Source organism: Carassius carassius, chromosome 50, assembly GCF_963082965.1.
Source record: "Carassius carassius chromosome 50, fCarCar2.1, whole genome shotgun sequence".
NCBI classification, from domain to species: domain Eukaryota; kingdom Metazoa; phylum Chordata; class Actinopteri; order Cypriniformes; family Cyprinidae; genus Carassius; species Carassius carassius.
In genome coordinates, this window is record NC_081804.1 from 13306940 (window position 1) to 13325395 (window position 18456).

At 36.7% G+C, this 18456-nt stretch overlaps 1 protein-coding gene across 21 annotated transcripts; it reads left to right on the forward strand.

Moving 5' to 3' along the window:
- The first annotated feature begins 329 nt into the window (after positions 1-329).
- On the forward strand, positions 330-18456 carry LOC132133459 (tropomyosin alpha-1 chain). 21 transcript variants are annotated; one of them, XM_059546305.1, is made up of 10 exons: positions 330-664; positions 1422-1547; positions 1694-1819; positions 6866-6999; positions 8538-8655; positions 9157-9227; positions 10489-10564; positions 11316-11378; positions 11572-11641; positions 13217-13780. In XM_059546305.1, the coding sequence occupies exons 1-10, from the start codon at positions 551-553 to the stop codon at positions 13297-13299; spliced, it is 981 nt and encodes a 326-aa protein (XP_059402288.1). In that variant the 5' UTR covers positions 330-550; the 3' UTR covers positions 13300-13780. The 21 variants fall into 21 exon arrangements, with proteins under 21 accessions (XP_059402288.1, XP_059402287.1, XP_059402279.1 ...); XM_059546304.1 differs by lacking the exon at positions 10489-10564 and adding an exon at positions 9978-10053 and having other exon boundaries at positions 331-664; XM_059546303.1 differs by lacking the exon at positions 13217-13780 and adding an exon at positions 18064-18456 and having other exon boundaries at positions 332-664.

Consider the following 18456-nt stretch of genomic DNA (forward strand, 5'->3'; position numbering starts at 1 on the left):
ATAGCCTACCTATCCCCTGAAATCAAAGAAAAATATAATATGTAAATTAAAGAAGCTGCTGCTTTTTGAACATTTACATTTTGTAACATTCTTCTTTGAACCCTCAAAATAAAATGCACCAGATGGCCATGAGTGCTGCGTTTTAATGACTGAGCGTCACGTAGAACCCGCGTCTCGAGAGCCCCGCGCGCGTTCTGTTCCAGTCCGTCGCGCTCAGTATGTGTGAGGACGTCTCGAGGAGTTCGCCTTCCCCATCACACCCCTTATATAGGCATATAAACGGTCAAATGTCGAGCACGAGCAACAGCGAATCGCCACCCAGATCCATAAAAAAGACGCGAGGCATGGAGAAGCAGCCGAACGCGGCTGTTTCCAAAAAAGTATTGAATGTCCAGAGGAATTCAGTCACCCCTCCCGTGAACGTACGTATTTGAGAGCGCGCACAGGAGCGGGCGCTCGCACTCCAGCTCTGCGTTCAGTCCCACGCGCTTCTGACCCTCGCTCCTCTGTGGAAATTCCTCTTTTGCAGCCGAACAACCCATAAGCAGCCATGGATGCCATTAAGAAGAAGATGCAGATGCTCAAGCTCGACAAGGAGAACGCCTTGGACAGAGCTGAGCAGGCTGAGGGAGACAAAAAGGCAGCGGAAGACAGGAGCAAACAGGTCTGCGGTTTTTATGAGGACTTTTTTAAAGTTATCCATAACGCGCACGCGCCGTTCCCGTGCGCTACTTGATAAATGGATTATTACTGCGGCTGAGTGGACTTATAGTAACAGAATGAGGGTAAAAATAACGAATTCGAGTATGAATCTTTTCAATGTCAGTGAAAATTATGTTAATAGTGTTAATACAACGTACAATGAATGGCCCTTTTATTGCCATACATTTAGTGCAGAAAAATAACACTCAGTGTTCCATTGATATGGGCTGAACTACTGTCTTTACTAACTAGTATTAGTTATAGTATAACTAACCGAATTAAAATCAAAATCGTTTAAATGTATAATGGGTTGCAGCCATAACCTAATATTAATAATAAAATAACCTTATATCAATTATAAAAAGAAAACCTTGTGTTAACCCTAACCAAAGCTAAACTCGTTTGGCAGATAGGCCTATAATTGATGCTTTAACCCTTTATGTGGTATCATGAAGTGGCTACATTAACTACATTCACTTTTTAAAAAGTATGATCCAACAAAGCACAATGTAAAAAAAATGATACAAACATGTTAAGTATATTTCTGAGCCATTAAAAATGCATTTGGGTCTCAGAGACCACAAACTGAACCCCATCAAGGGTTAAAGAGCATTTTTAGTATTTTTACTATTTGTAGTAGACATATTTGTTGTTTTAATAGCATTTCTACTAAAGCTTGACCTCTTTTGTTATGAAAACTGTCATTTATGCATGTGTAGTTAGAAGACGAACTAATTCAGTTGGAAAAGAGCTTGCGCGCAGCTGAGGACGAGCGTGATAAAGTGTTTGAGGAGTACCAGAGCGTGGAGGAGAAGCTCCTGTCCGCCGAGGAGGTCGCCACCAAGGTATTTCCCTGAGTGTTCCTGCCTGAACTCCCTAACTTTTCTTTCTTCCCTTCTCTGTCTCTGTCGGTCTCTTTGCCTGCCACACACCACGCACGCTCTGCTTCCCGCTCTTCACTGCTGTCAATCAATCACTCAAACACGCGCAGCTTGAGGACGACCTCCTAGCACTGCAGAAGAAACTGAAGGGCACTGAGGACGAGCTCGACAAATATTCGGAGGCTCTGAAAGATGCACAGGAGAAACTGGAGCTGGCTGAGAAGAAAGCCGCAGATGTGAGTATTTGGAGCATCACCGCTTTCTTCACGCATCTTTTCCTGACACTTTTGGCATGCCACGCCTTTATCACTTACAGATAAGAGTCTGTTGTCAGTTGTCATATTTGAGGTTGGTTGTTTATATTGCTTTCAGACCCTGGGTTTTCTTAACTTTGTTCCTCAGCCGTGAAAATAAAGTGACTCGTGAAATACAAGACAAAAAAAGTTGTCTGTGGCATGGTGTTATAAACACAATCCGCATATCTCTGACCAAACATGGTGTAGCCTATTAGTATAGGTATGCAAACCTAAATATACACGATTCGTGATTTTAATTTACAAGACGTGCATTCCAAGAAGAAAGAGAGCGGGGCACGCTGTTATATTTAGCCTAGTGCTTTATATGGTCAAGACTCAGATCGACTCTTTGGGCTCTGCCCTTGAGACTGGTCGACTGGAAGTCTTTCTTTTAAAATTGCCTTTGATTCTTTTAGTTTTAAAAACTAAACTGTATCCTGAGAATTGCATGAGTAGACGATCCAAAGTCTTGACAAGTGTTTGCATAGCTTTGCATGATGATACAAGATCATCCTCAATACCATCCAGCTCGAGCTTCAAAGAATCATTTGGACTTGAGTTGTTTCATGTTTCATTGATTCGTCATGCGTTATTCAGTAACTGAGGGATATTTAAAAGAATATACTGTAGGCCTATTTGAGTAGAATTTGATTTTACTCTTTTGTTGTGTTCAAATAAAAGCTCTATGGTCTTGAGTAGTGCACACTTGGACTCCCCCTCGTGTACATCAACAGAACTACAGTAAGGTGCTAAATTGTACTTAAATTTCAAATAAAAAATATTTTTAAGTATAATAGGAATATAATATTATTGATTATAAATTAAATATATTAATATATTAATAAATTGTATAAATATAATAGTAATAAAATAATATAAATTAATGTTAATACATTCATTTATTATATCAATAATATATACAGTAGTAGTATCCGTATAATAAAATAATAATTTATAATAATAAATAAATTTATTAAATAGTAAACAAATTATTATAATCATAATAATGTAATATAATTGTAACTATAATGGTATTTTTGTCATGATAACCATGTAAAAAAATATATTTAGAGTTATTTAGAAATACAAATAATAGTACAATATAATTAATGTTAATAAATATATTCATATATTATTTCAGTTATATATCAATATAATTTTTTATCAATTATAATAAATTAGTTTAATGGCAAACAAATTATTATAATCAAATTAATGTAATATTATTGTTGTTATAATATCCATGTAATACAATATTTAATTATTTACAAAATACAAAAAAGAAAAATATACATAATATATAAAATATATTTATTTATAATACTAATATATTTTTATTAATGTCAGTAAATTATATATTATATAAATTAATAGTATAATATTACTAATAGTGATAAATTAATATAATCATAATATTATAATATTCTGAGAATACTGTTTTTGTCATAATATGTATCACAATATCAAATTGTTCTATCTATCTATCTTTAAACAATTTGATATTTTTATTCAAGTTAATAAATAAGATTAATTTACTATGTAAATATATTATATTTTTATATATAATTGTATAATTATATATTTGTTTAATTATAATCTAAATTACAATTTATTCAAATTAATTAATTAAATAGTAATGAATTGATATAATAATATAATGTCAGTCTAAGGTCTAATGTAAATCTCTGGTCGATGCTGCAGTTCTCCCTACAGAGGGCGCAACAGAACTAAACATCTACTGTCCATTCGAGGCTCAGAACCACGCGCCCCTCCCCTTGAAGCCAGGCCATATTTAGCAGCTCAGTTTCAGCACCAGCACACAGTCAATCACACAGCAGGCTCTTGATTAACGCATTCAAGTGTGCAACAGATGCAGGACGTTGAAATAAGCTACTGTTTAATGATTTGATAAATTGTGTTTTTTATGAAACATATTAAGCATGCATTGCAGCTCTTACATGTCTCACACTGAAATACCGTCAGCTGAAAAGCGCCAGATAAGCCCTAGTTCATGCTAGTGACGTCGTTTGGGGTTCGCCTATGAAAACATGGTTACTTCCGGTGTGATCTGAATCGTTGCTCCGCGTCGTCTCGCACACACAAATCAGGAGCAGCAGCGTCTCTGAGCTGTGCTCATCTGAAGGAAACGCGTTCAAAGACGAGGCTTTTAGTGGTTACTTAGAATAAGAATGGCGGCTACATCTCTGGAAGCAGTCAAACGGAAAATAAAACTGTTACAAGAGCAAGCGGACGGAGCTGAAGAGAGAGCGGAGAAACTGCAGAGGGAATTGGCGCTCGAGAGGAAAGCCAGAGAAGCAGTAAGAACAACGAATGATACAAAGTGTCAAGTGCATGTGTTGAAATGCGTTACATTCTTATTCCAGGCGCTCCGATGTGCGTGCGTTCATTTACACAACGGCGTACAGAGCGGATACGATAGTGCGCACAGTGATGTGCTGCATGAACATAGCGGAATCTATCAGACGCCCTCTACGCAGTGTTCACCAACTCGTCTAATAGCGACATTTGTGTCCCGCCTGTGTTTTTTAATAACTTATAATAACTTTCTTACAACAAAGAGGAGACGCGAATTAAATGTTTGCCAGTGTGATTATAAACTGACGCTTGTAAATCGAGTTTAGGTGCTGAATAACGATATCCGATTCGGGTTGTTAATTTGAGTCGAATCTTGAAAATGAATCGGTTCAACCGGTTCACCTAATCGGTCTGATTGATTAGTTCAAGTGCTGTGAACGGTCTGAACAACACTTAACTGACTCTCTAGACCTGTCCGACTTTTAACAGAGCGTAGAACCGTTTCGTTCGAACGTGATCGATTCAATTAGTGAACGGATAATGTAATATGGAAATACGTTTTGGACTACATTTGTAAGGTTTTTTTTTACTTAATGCAAAGTCATGTTAGAATTTGACTTATTTTATTAACCAAATCATGGCAGCAAACTGAATTAAGACTCATGAAATTATATCTAAAAACTGTCATATTTAAAATCAATGAAGATCTCTGTGGTTCAGACTCTGTGATGAAATTAGCCTTCGTCTTATTTAAATGCAACAGTTCGAAAGAATCGATTCGCGGAAATGAGTCGGACGTTTTGAAACGTTGTTTGTTGAGTTGTTTTCACCCCAAACTTTGAGATTGCTAATGATATCTCTGTGCAGTATACATCCCTGTGCTTTCAGTCTGTTCTCTTGTTGATGGTCATAATCGGATAGTCTGGTTATAATCCAGTTAGTTCAACTGTACTCCTGTGAACAGTCCTTGTTTGATGACAATTTACGCTGGACCAGAGGCTCTGAGTGTTATCGTTTTAAGCTAATACCCTACAGCAGTACAGTAGTGATCCTGGACAGAACTGTTGATGTGGGCTCTGGTGTAGTGGTTTTATCTTGATGAATAGGAGTTGCTGCTGCTTTAGGCTGTATGTTGACTCTCTTGAAAGCATTTGAACACTTTCCCTTATAAGGCCAGTCTGCATCGTCACATACAGTGGGACTCATCTTTGTTATGGTGATGCTCAAGTTAAAGATGCATGGCATTAATAATCCGTCTGTGTTTTCTGAACAAACATACTTAAGACTCTGGGCCCTTTAAGGAAATGTAGGAGTTCAGTGCTGGCGGTCAAGTTTATCTGTGTTAATTTCTAGTTTTTCATATCTTAGCTGACAATATAACATGCACTTTGTCCCACATAAGGACTTTGCTTATCGCTGGACTGGGACTTAAGCAGAGAATATACGTTATGCATGCTGTAAAAACATAAATATATAATTATTTTGATGGTGTAACAATATTGTATATTTTAAAATATCTAAGAGTGTGTGTATATATATATATATATATATATATATATATATATATATATAATGTGTGTGTATATGTGTGTCAAATGAGGTGACAACATATTGTTTATCTAAAATGTCAAAAGTTGAGCAAGTAATGTGGCAGATGAGTTTGGTTAGGGCTGGATTTCACTACAGATGTTCACATTAAGTTTGATTCTGATTCATTCAGGTATATTACAGTTACCGTATCTTTTATCATCCGAGCGATTTACGCTCCATAGCAACTTCTATAATGTGATTAACGGAGAGCACAGATCTGAAATTGTGGTGAATGAGTTACGTGAGCCCAGATTAAATTTTTTAATTTTTATTTCCCATGCACCATTAGTTTTTCACTCTCAATTCGTTTTGGCTTAGCATTTACAGTAAATGTTGTTTTAATTGGTTTCCACTGTGATTTGTTTAACTTAGTTTCTTTTTTTTCCTCTTCTGGATATCATTAAATTTAAAGCATTTGTTGTAGAGTGAAGAATTAACATCGTTTATAATGTCTGTAACCGTTTAGTTTTATTTACTGGTATATTGCTTTATTTCTGGATGTATTAAAATGTCACACACACTGATTTGTGTTTTTTTTTTAATTCTCAACAATGCAATTTTGACCCAGTGCAACTTATTTTCAATGTTCATTTTATTTGTGTGTTAAAATAATTCTCACTTATTTAATGTTGTAATTTAATGCTTTTTGAAAAAGCCTCCGGGAACCCACAGCCGCTTTACTACAAGAAAATTTAGCTACATAAATGCACAAGTTTTTCATTGTAATCCGTATAGGTCTGCTGGGACTCCCTCCCAATGTCTGTTAATGTTGTCCCAGAGGCTCGGTAATGATCCGATGGCCTAGTCTCATCTCTTCCATTAGCATTGCTGCCATCACATGCTATATAGTGTGCACAACAGCAGCAGAAGATATTGCTCCGCCTCAGTATGTCTTAATGGAAGCTAGTGAGTACTGTCGTTTATAACCAATTTGCATCATCATCAAAAACTGGCTGGATGGATTCTTTACTCTGAATGGGAGCCGTCAGCATTTGTGGTGTTTGGGTGTCACTGTCTATTTGAGTTGTGTGTGAACCTCTGATCTTGAGCATTTACACCAGTTCCTCTGTGCTCTTCAAGGCTGAGGGTGATGTAGCGTCCCTGAACAGACGTATCCAGCTGGTGGAGGAGGAGTTGGATCGCGCACAGGAGCGTTTGGCTACTGCCCTGCAGAAGCTGGAGGAGGCCGAGAAGGCTGCTGATGAGAGCGAGAGGTTAGTACAGCAGCGCAAGACTTACAATTACAAAGAATGGTGTAATACAGCCTGTCCCATTTTATAATCAAATGAAATGCGGTGGAAAAGTCTACTGACAACCTGCTTTACAGTTGTGTAGATATATGAGCAAGGTCATTGCTTTGCAGGACTAGTGGAATTTCGTGAATGACGCATAAGAGTGAATCATTCTGGTTCATTGGCATTTTCAATTACATTTTGAGTTTTTCAATGTAAAGACCGCCTACGTATATTTATCTTATGCTTATTAAAATGCACACAGTGGTAATGTAAAGTTAATTGCAATTAAGTGTAGCATTCTGTTGGAGTGTCAGTCTGATTCACTGAAGCAGAACAAGTGAGTTGAGCAGGTCCACACCCCGTCCCTCCCCCTCTCACAGTGACTGCGGTTACTGTGTGCAGCTCCACTGATGTGTTGCTAGTGAAATGACAACATGCTGCCACTTCCTATCCTGCACCGCACATCTGGTGCCCTGCATAAAGACTGTTTGTGTGCTCTGAGGAGAGTCCATGTAATTTGCTAATCACCAGCAACGCGACCCTACATGAGTATATATATATATATATATATACACACACACTTTTTATATATAATATTTATAATATGCTATAAAAATAAAGCATTATTTGAATTATATAATAGTATTTTATTTTTATTTATTTTTTACTTTAAAATCCACTGACTAGTCATGTTTATGAAAGCCTTTGAAATGCCTCTGCATTGCAGAAAAATCGATGGGCATTGTGGACTGTTGTAGTTGTGAAGCTGTTTTTGGCCTAAACAACTGACGTGAGCTGTTTACGTAGAGCCAGTGGGTTCCTGAATAAACAGCAATTTGTAGAGCCACTAGGCTGCGTTTCCCTTCCTTTGTTTGCCCACACAGAGGCCCTCTGTCTCCAGCGCAGCGCCTGCATAGAGCCACTCTGTACCGAGATCTGGTGAAGCCCTTAAGTGCTTTTTCCCTCCCATTCATCTGTTCTGATGGTGACTGTTGTGATATTACAAGAAAACTAAATTCATTTTTTTTTACACAAAGTTGTTCTATGACTACTGCTCTGTCTATTTTTACAATTGATGGTTTGTACATAGAAAGAGTATCACATATGTTATTGTTTACTGTAAAGGCATTGCTGGGCATGATTCCAAATTATATTACTACTAGTCTTTTATGCTTCTGTAGAAAACTATATCACCAAATCATCAAACAGGATTCAATTAGAAGTACCTGAGGTACATTCAGAGAACAGAAAATCTGCTTTCTCTTACTGTGTTTCTTGGTTGTGGAATGAATGAAATGAGGTCTCAAAGGGATCTTCCTAGAAAAATAAAGGGCAGATAAATAACAGCTCAAGAAAACTCCACTAAAATGGTGTTTTTGATTCCAGAACTTAGCTGCAGACACGTTGGTGGCTTTGAATGTAATTTGTAGCGAGTTATTGATCCAAATTGAGTCATGGTGTTGCTATAGAGAGATTTTGTTCTCTCTTTCAGTCCATTTCTTGCTTTCTCCTTCCAGAGGCATGAAGGTGATTGAGAACAGAGCTCTGAAGGATGAGGAGAAGATGGAGATCCAGGAGATCCAGCTAAAGGAGGCCAAACACATTGCTGAGGAGGCCGACCGCAAATACGAGGAGGCAGGTTTCCCCAGCCACCAAACCACACATAAACACAGAAGAAGAAAAAAGAAACAAATGACTTCCTGCCAAGTCTCATGACCTTTCACACTTAGATTGTGAGCAAGCAGATGCTTGCAGTTCAGCATGGAGAAGAAAAAAAAGATTTGCTGTATTTTGTTTTTGATTTGTTTTTGTGTTCTTTTTCTTCGTTTTGTCTTGTTTTTATCTTTATTTGACTTTGACATCTTTTTGTTTAGGTTTTTTTTTTTTTTAATTTTCATGTTTAGTTTTCTTGTGTTGTTTTATTGGTTTGTTTTTGTTGTAGATTTTTGTCTTTTTCTTTTCCTTAATTTTTTTTTAAATGTAATTTTAGATTTTGTTTTGTCTCTTGTTTTCCTTGTTTCTTTTGTTTTAATTATTATTATTTATTTTTTGTTTAATGTGTAGAACGTGTTTTTTCCCCTCTCAATTTACTCATGAGTATGTAATTGTCCCATGAACTGTCCTGTGTGTGTGCAGGTGGCCCGTAAGCTGGTGATCGTTGAGGGTGAGCTGGAGCGCACAGAGGAGCGTGCCGAGCTGAATGAGAGGTACGAGACGTTCCTGCAGACTCTCGCCTGTCTGCACAAACCTACATATACAGACAATGACGTTCATGCATGTGCCTGACTCTCTTCACACACTCACAAACCCTTACAGATTCTGTGTCAGGAGGCGTACACACAGAAAAAACATGAGGCGTTAAATAGCCTTTTACTTTACAACTTAAAATGCTTTAATCACTAGATATTCTTGTTAACAGATTGTAACTTGCAGTCCTTTTGTAACCTGTATAAGAGCCCCTACTAATTAATGTTGTCAACACTCGGTGCGCTCTGCTTGTTCGCCCCCAGTTTTTTCTGGTTGGTCCATTTTTTCAAAATTGACATGCATCATTCTGCAACACTATTATTATCTTGAACATAACTGAATGGCATTCTCAGACCTTGTGGTCTGTGCCTGTATATAATAGGCCTACTTCAGTAGCAGTACATCGAATAAGTATTATGTCTGTGTACAAATTATTCATAAAGCAATAAAGTAAATGTACTTGAATGACCGGTTTCTGCTGGGATTCTAAAGTTGGCACCTAGCATACACACCAACAATTATAAAACAAGACTCGTCCTGTGTGTACGTCCCCTAAGAATAGCAGCATCGCTATTGGCTAATACCTGCTTCATATTACTGTTTCTTGTTTTGGTTGTCTTATGTTTTACAAAAAATATACGTTTTTGCATGCACTGTTAACATGCATGTGGCCGTGTTTGGAATGGCCTTTCCTCTGCACACACTAACAGACGCCTTCGGAAATTAGAAGATGAGCTTCGAGTGTTGGACCAAACCTATAAGTCATTAAAGGCATCAGAAGAACAGGTACTGCACGCCAGACATAAGGTCACATACATCTAACTGTGCCACTTGGCCTTGTGTGCTCTGTAGTAGGCAAAACTACAGTTTTCCTCACTTGCTACCCGTGCAGCTTTATTTGCTCCATCTTTTTTGTTTGTTTGTTTGTTTCACACCCTTCTAACTTAGCAGGAATGCTGCAACTTGATTTCTTCTCTTGCATGCAGCAGTTGCGTAGACTTCGATTCGTCATCATGGCACATTCCTGCTGTGTTAAGGGGACTTTGGGATCCCCTTGTCCTGCACCCTGTTTTGATTGCTTTTGGGTTTTTGTTTCTTTTTTCCCCCTCTTTCCTGTCTTCCGGTTCCCTGATGTCCCTCTATTCCAACCTGCTTCTGGTTCTCCTCCTCTCTCAATGTACCTTTCCTCCTCTCCTCTGCGATCTATGTGTAAAACACCAGTAAATGCGCTGAGCTTGAGGAAGAGTTGAAAACTGTGACCAACAACCTGAAGTCCCTGGAAGCCCAGGCTGAGAAGGTAGGTGTGCTGCTGCTGCTCTCCTAGGCACACCGCCCAAACTGTCCTCCTCGATAAACCGGGATAACTAGTGCTTCTAAATGTTTAACAATTCATCTTTGTCTGTATGATGTCAGTGAGGGGTTGAATTATGAGCTGACTTTGCTGAAAATCCAGCTTATTTTTCTGATTTGTACAGCTGAGGTGCTGGCCTGACTGGTGCATCAACATTGTTTTTTTGGGCGTCAATCAGTGGTAATGATTATGGTAATTGTTCTGACAGGGATCCAAAAACACATTGACCATTCCAAGATAGCAGTTGAATGTGGCAAATACTTATACATATCTACACAGTCTACATGGACTACAGCGTCTAAACATGCATTTAATTTTCAGATTGACAGCGGCCACAGTCATGTTCAAGTCAAAAATCAGTTACCAGTCACTCACTAGTTATCTGTAATCAAAATTAAGGTAATATCTGTATTTTGTGTGTGAAATTTCTATAGTCACAACTACTTTTAAGCTTCTTGCTGATGCTTAAGTCACGACTATGGCAACTGAAGTAGATATAATTGAATATTGACTTCACTGTCCATGATAATGTCATCATTTACGCAATGACAGTGGAGGTGGTCAGTCCTAGAGATCAGATTTGGGAAGAAAAAGCAGGTTTAAGTGCGGTAACAAACAGCGGAGTGCTAATGTAGTGTTGTGTGCTCATGTGTGCTGGTTTGTGTTTTGACATCTGTCCGTCTTATGATGTCTGCAGTACTCACAGAAAGAAGACAAATATGAGGAGGAGATCAAGGTCCTCACTGACAAACTGAAGGAGGTATGAACATCTTTATCACATGATATTTAGTCCTACTAGCCTCCCTCTGGACAGAAGGATAAACTAGTCTTATTTCACTATATAAATGGTTTTAGATTACCATCTTGGTGTATATATCACACATAATAATAATAATTTCTATGATTAGATGTTTTGCTAGAAATGAGTCTCAATTATTTATTTTCTTCTGCAGGCCGAGACCCGTGCCGAGTTCGCCGAGAGGTCAGTCGCCAAGCTTGAGAAGACCATCGATGACCTTGAAGGTACGACTTTCATTTTCATTCATTCATGTCATTTCAGCCCCTGTCCAGTTGATTGAGTTGATTGATTGATTGTGGAGTATTCAGAGCGACTGCTGCTTTCGCTTCAGCCTTTTATTTCTCTACCGTCATCCTGTTCCTCAAAGCATCAGCCCTACTGGCCTTCTTTCAGCTTCCTTATCGTTCAGTCGCAGAGTTGAGCGTTACCTCTTGTGGAGAGACCAGTCATTGTGCAGGTCCACACACAGACTTCACTTTGTAAGATGACACTTGTGTAATTGAGGTGCAATTACACGCAGCATTTAAACTCGATTAGGCTTTTATGAGCTGCTGTTAAATAGTCTTCTCCTGTCCTGCTCATTTGGATTTACACAAGCCCAAGTTCATTTTCATAACTCTACAGCCATGTTTGCACTTTGTTAATGTATCTGTGATAATTCAACATCCTGGTCAATGAGGCATCAGTAAGAGCCTTAATAGGGATAGTTTATCCAGAAATGAAAACCGTTATTTATCCGCCTTCATGTCGAACCTGTTTGCATTCATTCATGAAGTTCCCAGAGTGCTCCTTTCCCACTTCCGCATTAAATTGATCTTTTAATAAACTTTAAATAAACTTTCTATTCATTAAAGAATCCTGAAAAAAGTATCACAATTCACAGCACAGTTGTTTTCAGCATTGATGAAAGTTTTTTGAGCATCATATCAGTATATTAGAATGATTTCTGAAGGATCATGTGACACTGAAGACTGGAGAAATGATGCTGAAAATACAGCTTTACATCACAGAAATAAATTGCATTTAAAATATATATTCAAATAGAAAACAATTATAGATATTTTACATTGCAATATTTTACATTTCTATATTTATCAAATAAATGCAGCCTTGGTAAGCATAAGACTGTTTTTTGAATCTTTCCGAACCCAAAGTTTTAAACTGTACTGAATTTATTTTATATTACTGGCATGTGCTAACACCACATTGGACCTACTGTAAAACATACTGTAAAAGCAGTCAATGACTTGTGCACTATATGAAAAGTATGCTTAATATTCAAGACATCAGTGACAAGGAACACAGAAACCAGTGACGCCTGGAATAAGATCTAGACAAGCCATATTTGAGTGGAATGAGATCTAAGAGCTACAGCAGGCGTGAAGAGAGAGTTCTGGGCCTTTTGCAGAAATTAAATTGCTTTCACTAAAGAATGAAAGTCATGCATGTTTTGAGGGTGAATGAGGCTAAATAAATGCTGACAGAATTAATTCAACATCTTGAGTAAGCGAGCCCTCTATTTGGTATTTCACGGTGACTCTGACGAATGTGTTATGGTCTTTGCCTTGTGTTCAAGTTCCTTTCCATTCCTCCCTAACTTTATTTTCTGTTTTCCCTCCACTTCTCTCTCTGTCTTCACGTCACTCTCGCTGTCTGTCTCTCTGTTCACCGGGGCCTGTCTTGCCGCTGGATTGGATGCTTCACTCCTGCACCTTTTTTTATCCCTTCCCCACCACCTCTTCCTCTCCACCCTCCTCTGTCACCCCCTCCATCGAACACACCGTCCCGAATCCCGATAGATGAGTTGTATTCCCAGAAACTCAAGTACAAAGCCATCAGCGAGGAGCTGGACCACGCTCTCAACGACATGACTTCAATGTAATTCATCTGTGGTCTCTGCCTGTGCCTGTGCCCCTCCCTCATTACCCACAATCCCCCTCTCACCCGCTCTAAACCAGGTCTTGTATCCTCAGTTCACACACTGATTCTTCAACTCTATCGCTGTAACTCTACAAGGCTTATGGTTCCTGTAGTGCTGTTTAAGGTTTTTGAAGTATTTAGCTTAGTTGAGATTCATCCATGAGTTAATGTTAAGACCATGGCTTGTAGAGTCAGTGTATAGGAGTTTTGTGATTTTGAATTCATAACTATTGTTACTTTAAATAATATTGTGTGGAAACAAAACTACTTAAACTTTGGTTAAATGTTTGCTACTAAGGCTGGGTGAAACAGCTTTGAGTTTATTTCTATTTTGTTATATAAATGTAAAATTTAAATATTTGTAAAAAAAAAAAAATTATATTAAATTTATAAATTGAAAAAATATATATTTAATTAAAATATTGAAATGTTTGAGAACTTTTTTTTTTTAAAGTATAAAAAAAATTCCACCAAATAAATGCTCAAGAGTATTTCATTTGTTTATATTAACATAACATGCATGTTGAAAAAATAATAATACACACACTACCGAAATTTAAGGTCAGTAAAGATGCTTAAATTAAATATAAATTAATTATTGGAAATATTACTAGTATTTGATATTTTTCTTCAGTAAGGATGCATTAAATTGTTTACTATTACTGTTCTTTTGAACCATTTAAAGGAACATATTAAAAGATTAGTGAAAAATGTAATTTATTAAAAAATTTTACAAGAATATTAAGCGCCAATAAATCCATCTAATCTCAAAGGCATTTAACTAGCTTTATGAAAGTTAACAATATTCAGGATGTTGGTTAATTGTATGGACTATATCACCCAGACCTACACTCTTAAAAATAAAGGTGCTTCAAATGTTCAAGCGATGACATGAACCATTTTTGGTTCCACAGAACCATTCAGTCAAAGGTTCTTTAAAGAACCATCTCTTAACTTTTTAAGATCTGAAAAACATTCTTTCGCCACAAAGAACCTTTTGTGAAACAGAAAGGTTCTTCAGATGTTAAAGGTTCTTTATGGAACCATTTAGACAAAAAGGTTCTTCTATGGCATGGTGAAGCACCTTTAATTGTTAAGAGTGTACTGGCAGGACTGTGAAGTCTCGATGCCCAAGCATGAGATGTTGAGTCAGAAATGCACCATGTTTTTACAGTGGGAAGCGTTTCGTGCTCCGTGACTTCCTGTGTGTGGTGTTTTCTCTACTAACAAGGTCTTCTTCTGTTCAGAAGACAGGCCCAAAGCCTGCCGTGTAGAGATGTTTCTGATCTCGTGTGATGTTGTGTCTCATGCAGTAGTTGTTTAGGAGCGGGAGCTGCTTGGTAAGTCAGCCGTGATGCATTTATCAGGGATCTAGTGTGAGCCGGATATAAATCTGATATCAGAGATTAACGGAGACCCTGTAAAATAAATAACCACTGTGGATCCTGTATGTGGTGGTTTCTTCCCTCTTCTTGTGTTTGATGGCTTTCTCTGTCCCTTCCATCACCTTTTTTCTTACTTTTCCTCCATGTGCAGATAAATTGTTCATCAAAGACACGTCCCGCCGGCTGAACGACTTCACTCTGCTCTTTCCAGCCTTTCTTTTCCTCTCATCCCTCTACATTGTGTGTTGTTATCCATCTATTCTTGTACAGAACCTTTAATTATTTTGGCTTTATGTAAAACTATGTAAATGTCTCATTTTTGTCCTTTTTGTTCTTTATTTCCTTTTCATTTCTTTGTGCTTTTATTGCTGTGGCTCTAATAAAGTCAGAAGCACCGGTAGAAGTCATGGGTTTCTTCTGTGGTTATTATATGAGATGTAATAGCGAGGAGAACGTGAGCTCTTGTTTCTTAATAAAGCCAATATTTTCATGTGAGGAAAGTTCCTAAAGCGCTGCACGTTGGTTTTTCCCATATTTACATGTTAGGCAAATTCATTCTCTCCGACTATTCAAATATCTGTGTCTTTTTAATCAGGGTTTTTTCATGGAAGTAGATGACGGTCGAGTCTGTTCATTAAACCACATGATTGCCTGTCATTTATAAGCTGTGTTTGTACTGCACTAGTAAAAAAAAAAAAAAAAAAGTATCCACCTCAACCTGAATTCACCTGTGCTCTTCTCTCATTATGCGAATGGAGAGGTTTCACAAGCTAGCACCACTAATACGTACGGTTGTGGTTTTAAACAAATTGTACTGTCAAGAGGAGAAATCTCATAGACTTGCATTAAGAGATCAGATCTGAGCTATATGAGAATATTATGTCTAATACCCTAGCAGCTGTTTCTTCAAAAAAAATCTCGTTATATTTCTATATTATGTAATATCACCAGATCCACTAGTCTATTGTTGCTATAATGGTGGTTTAAAATATTCCTTACTTTTTACTGAAGGAGAGCAGTGTTGCAATAGATATATATATATATATAGAGAGAGAGAGAGAGCGTTTTATCTTCAAGTGCATGTGTTGTCACTAGTGAATACGGACGTCTTCACTTTGTTAGTCTTTTTCTCAAAGGCAAAGCTCCTAAGTTGCGGTTCACATATTTTTTACGAAAGCATGAGAATTCAAATTTAAATACGATGAATGTCTTCCCATCTTAATTAGGGATCAGTGCAATGGTAAAAAGTATGATGCTGTGCAATTCAATATAGTAAAGATGGTTTGCATTTATTTATTTGGTTCATTATTTCTTTGGTCCATTTGAATTATTGGAAGATGCTGCTCTAGCTCTGCCATGTTAATCTATATGTTGTGATATGTCATATTCATGAAGCAGCAGTGGTGACGAGGGAACGTGCTTGAGAAACCGTTTAGAGAGGAGAAATCAATCTACATAAATATTCATCGCACATTACTGGTCACTTTCTAAATAATAAATGTATAGGGCATCTACTACTAATTATACATAAATAAATCAGATTTTACTCATACAAATGGTAGAAATATGTATGAAAATGCCAACTTGTATCCGAAGCACCTTTTTTTTTTTTTTTTTTTTTTTTATGGATCAATGCATTGCATTGCTAACTTATGCTAATCAGTGAATCTTGACATATATATAAAATTTGAGTAGTTAAACTATTTTATTTTATTAGGCTTTTAAGTTATGGTTATTTTTAATTGACATTAAATTTTAAGTGCAATATTTCATCTAATAGCTGAAATTCTGTAATATGAGTATAATGTAACTGAAAATTATTGCATACGATGATTTACTTCTTTAAAGTAATGATTTGTTCAACATTTCCGAGATTGTCACAAGCAATTATCACAGTTTTACAAAAAATGGTGTCCATCAACCACACACACACCGGGCTGTTCTCATCTAGTGAGTTTATGAGCTCTGTTTCCTGCTCTCTGACCATCAGATTCACCTCCTCCAGGTTGGTTTGAGTCGGAATAAACCATGACATGCTGCTAACCTCCAGCTGTTCTCATTTCTTCTTCACTCTGTTCTCTCTGTGTTTCTCTCTTGTCTTAACCTGCTGCCGCTCCTGTAGACCGCCTCTACCAGCAACTCGAGAAAAACCGCCTTCTGTCTAACGAGCTAAGAATGGCCTTGAATGAGGACTAAAACTAGTAGACTTGATTTTTTTTTGTTTCTTGTCACCAAATGGTGTCTGAAGTGAATGCTGTTGTGAACAAAGTTACAACAAAGTCTTGCTGCCTTCAAGTCATGTTGGAAAATCATGATTGCAAGTTGAGATTTACAGCAAAATAACAAATTGTTGCTATGTTGCATTTTGTGCACTATTGAATTTTCTTTTAATATTTTAACCAATGTTTAATTATACGTTTAGTTTAAATACTTTGTTTTTCTCTTTGCTGTTAAAAAAAATGTCCAAGGAAAAAAGAGAAATCCCATCCTTGTATTTAACATTTTTTAATTACATGGTGTGTATTTAGAATACACACACATACTTACTGTTAAGTAAAATATTTAAACTATAGTATTACATGTAAATTTAATATACTGCAAATATTATATTCAATATTTAAACAATATATTATAAATGTAATATTTAGATAAACTATGAAAAAAAATCTTAGCTGCTCATTGTGTAAAAAGTGTTCTGTAAAAAAAGAAATGTTTTTATATATATATATATATATATATATATATATATATATATATATTAGATTATATAATAATTAAAAAAAAAAAACAGTTTTCCCATACATTTTATAAATCAGTTTTCCTGTACTCTTAATTGTCAAGGAAGACCCTTCCTGACTTTGACACTTTATATTTAAGAATAATATTTTGAGAAATGACAATTGTTGTTTTTTATTTTTAATATGCATTATATAAATTATATTCTTTGCTCTAAATTAATTTGGGAAAATAAAAACTGAAAAATAAATTGATCATTGCATTTTATTACAAACCAAAAATCATTAGAATGCAACTTCCGAACTCATCCCAGAAGGACTTGAAGGCAGCATGTGGTTAATGGATGGCTACCACTTCAATCAGGATGTCATCTAAGGCTTTTGCTTCGTGCAAGAGTCAGCACTCTTTAACTGTGTCTGTTCTACATTTATATATTAACCCATGTATATATAATGTATCTCTGCTGTGGATATTTATATGAAAGCATGACCTGAGTGTGTGTGAAGTATGCATGTTACAGGACAATGCTCAAGGCATTCAATGCATGTTATTGCCGACATGCTTTGCATTGATATTAACGTGTCTTTCACTTGATATTCTAACAGAAAAGCTCTCACACGCTAAAGAAGAAAACCTCGATATGAACCAGATGTTGGAACAGACTCTATTGGAGCTGAATAACATGTGAATCCCGCTCACGTAATCATGACCATGTCTGCATTTTTTTTTTTTTTTTTTATCCTGACAATTATCAGATGGAGTAACATGTGCCATTTGTTACAAAAGCTTTAGTTTTCCTTGTATTTTATTTTATTTTTATGTAATATTATGGTACATGTTTTATTCTGGTTGTGCACAAGTGAAACAAAGTTGGCAACAATTGCACTTCAATATATGAACACAACGGTTCTAGAGGACACGTCGAGTCTGAAGCCAAGTTGAATTGAAAGGGTTTTTCTTTTATAGTGTACATGGGATTAGGTTGTCCTGTGTACACT

What these genes read in the sequence shown, in the direction of transcription:
- LOC132133459 (XM_059546305.1), top strand. Translation starts at nt 551, where the DNA reads ATGGATGCCATTAAGAAGAAGATGCAGATGCTCAAGCTCGACAAGGAG. An exon ending in CGTGCCGAGCTGAATGAGAG is followed by an intron (nt 9,228 to 10,488) that starts GTACGAGACGTT and finishes GTAAAACACCAG; the next exon opens with TAAATGCGCTGAGCTTGAGG. An exon ending in GACCATCGATGACCTTGAAG is followed by an intron (nt 11,642 to 13,216) that starts GTACGACTTTCA and finishes GAATCCCGATAG; the next exon opens with ATGAGTTGTATTCCCAGAAA.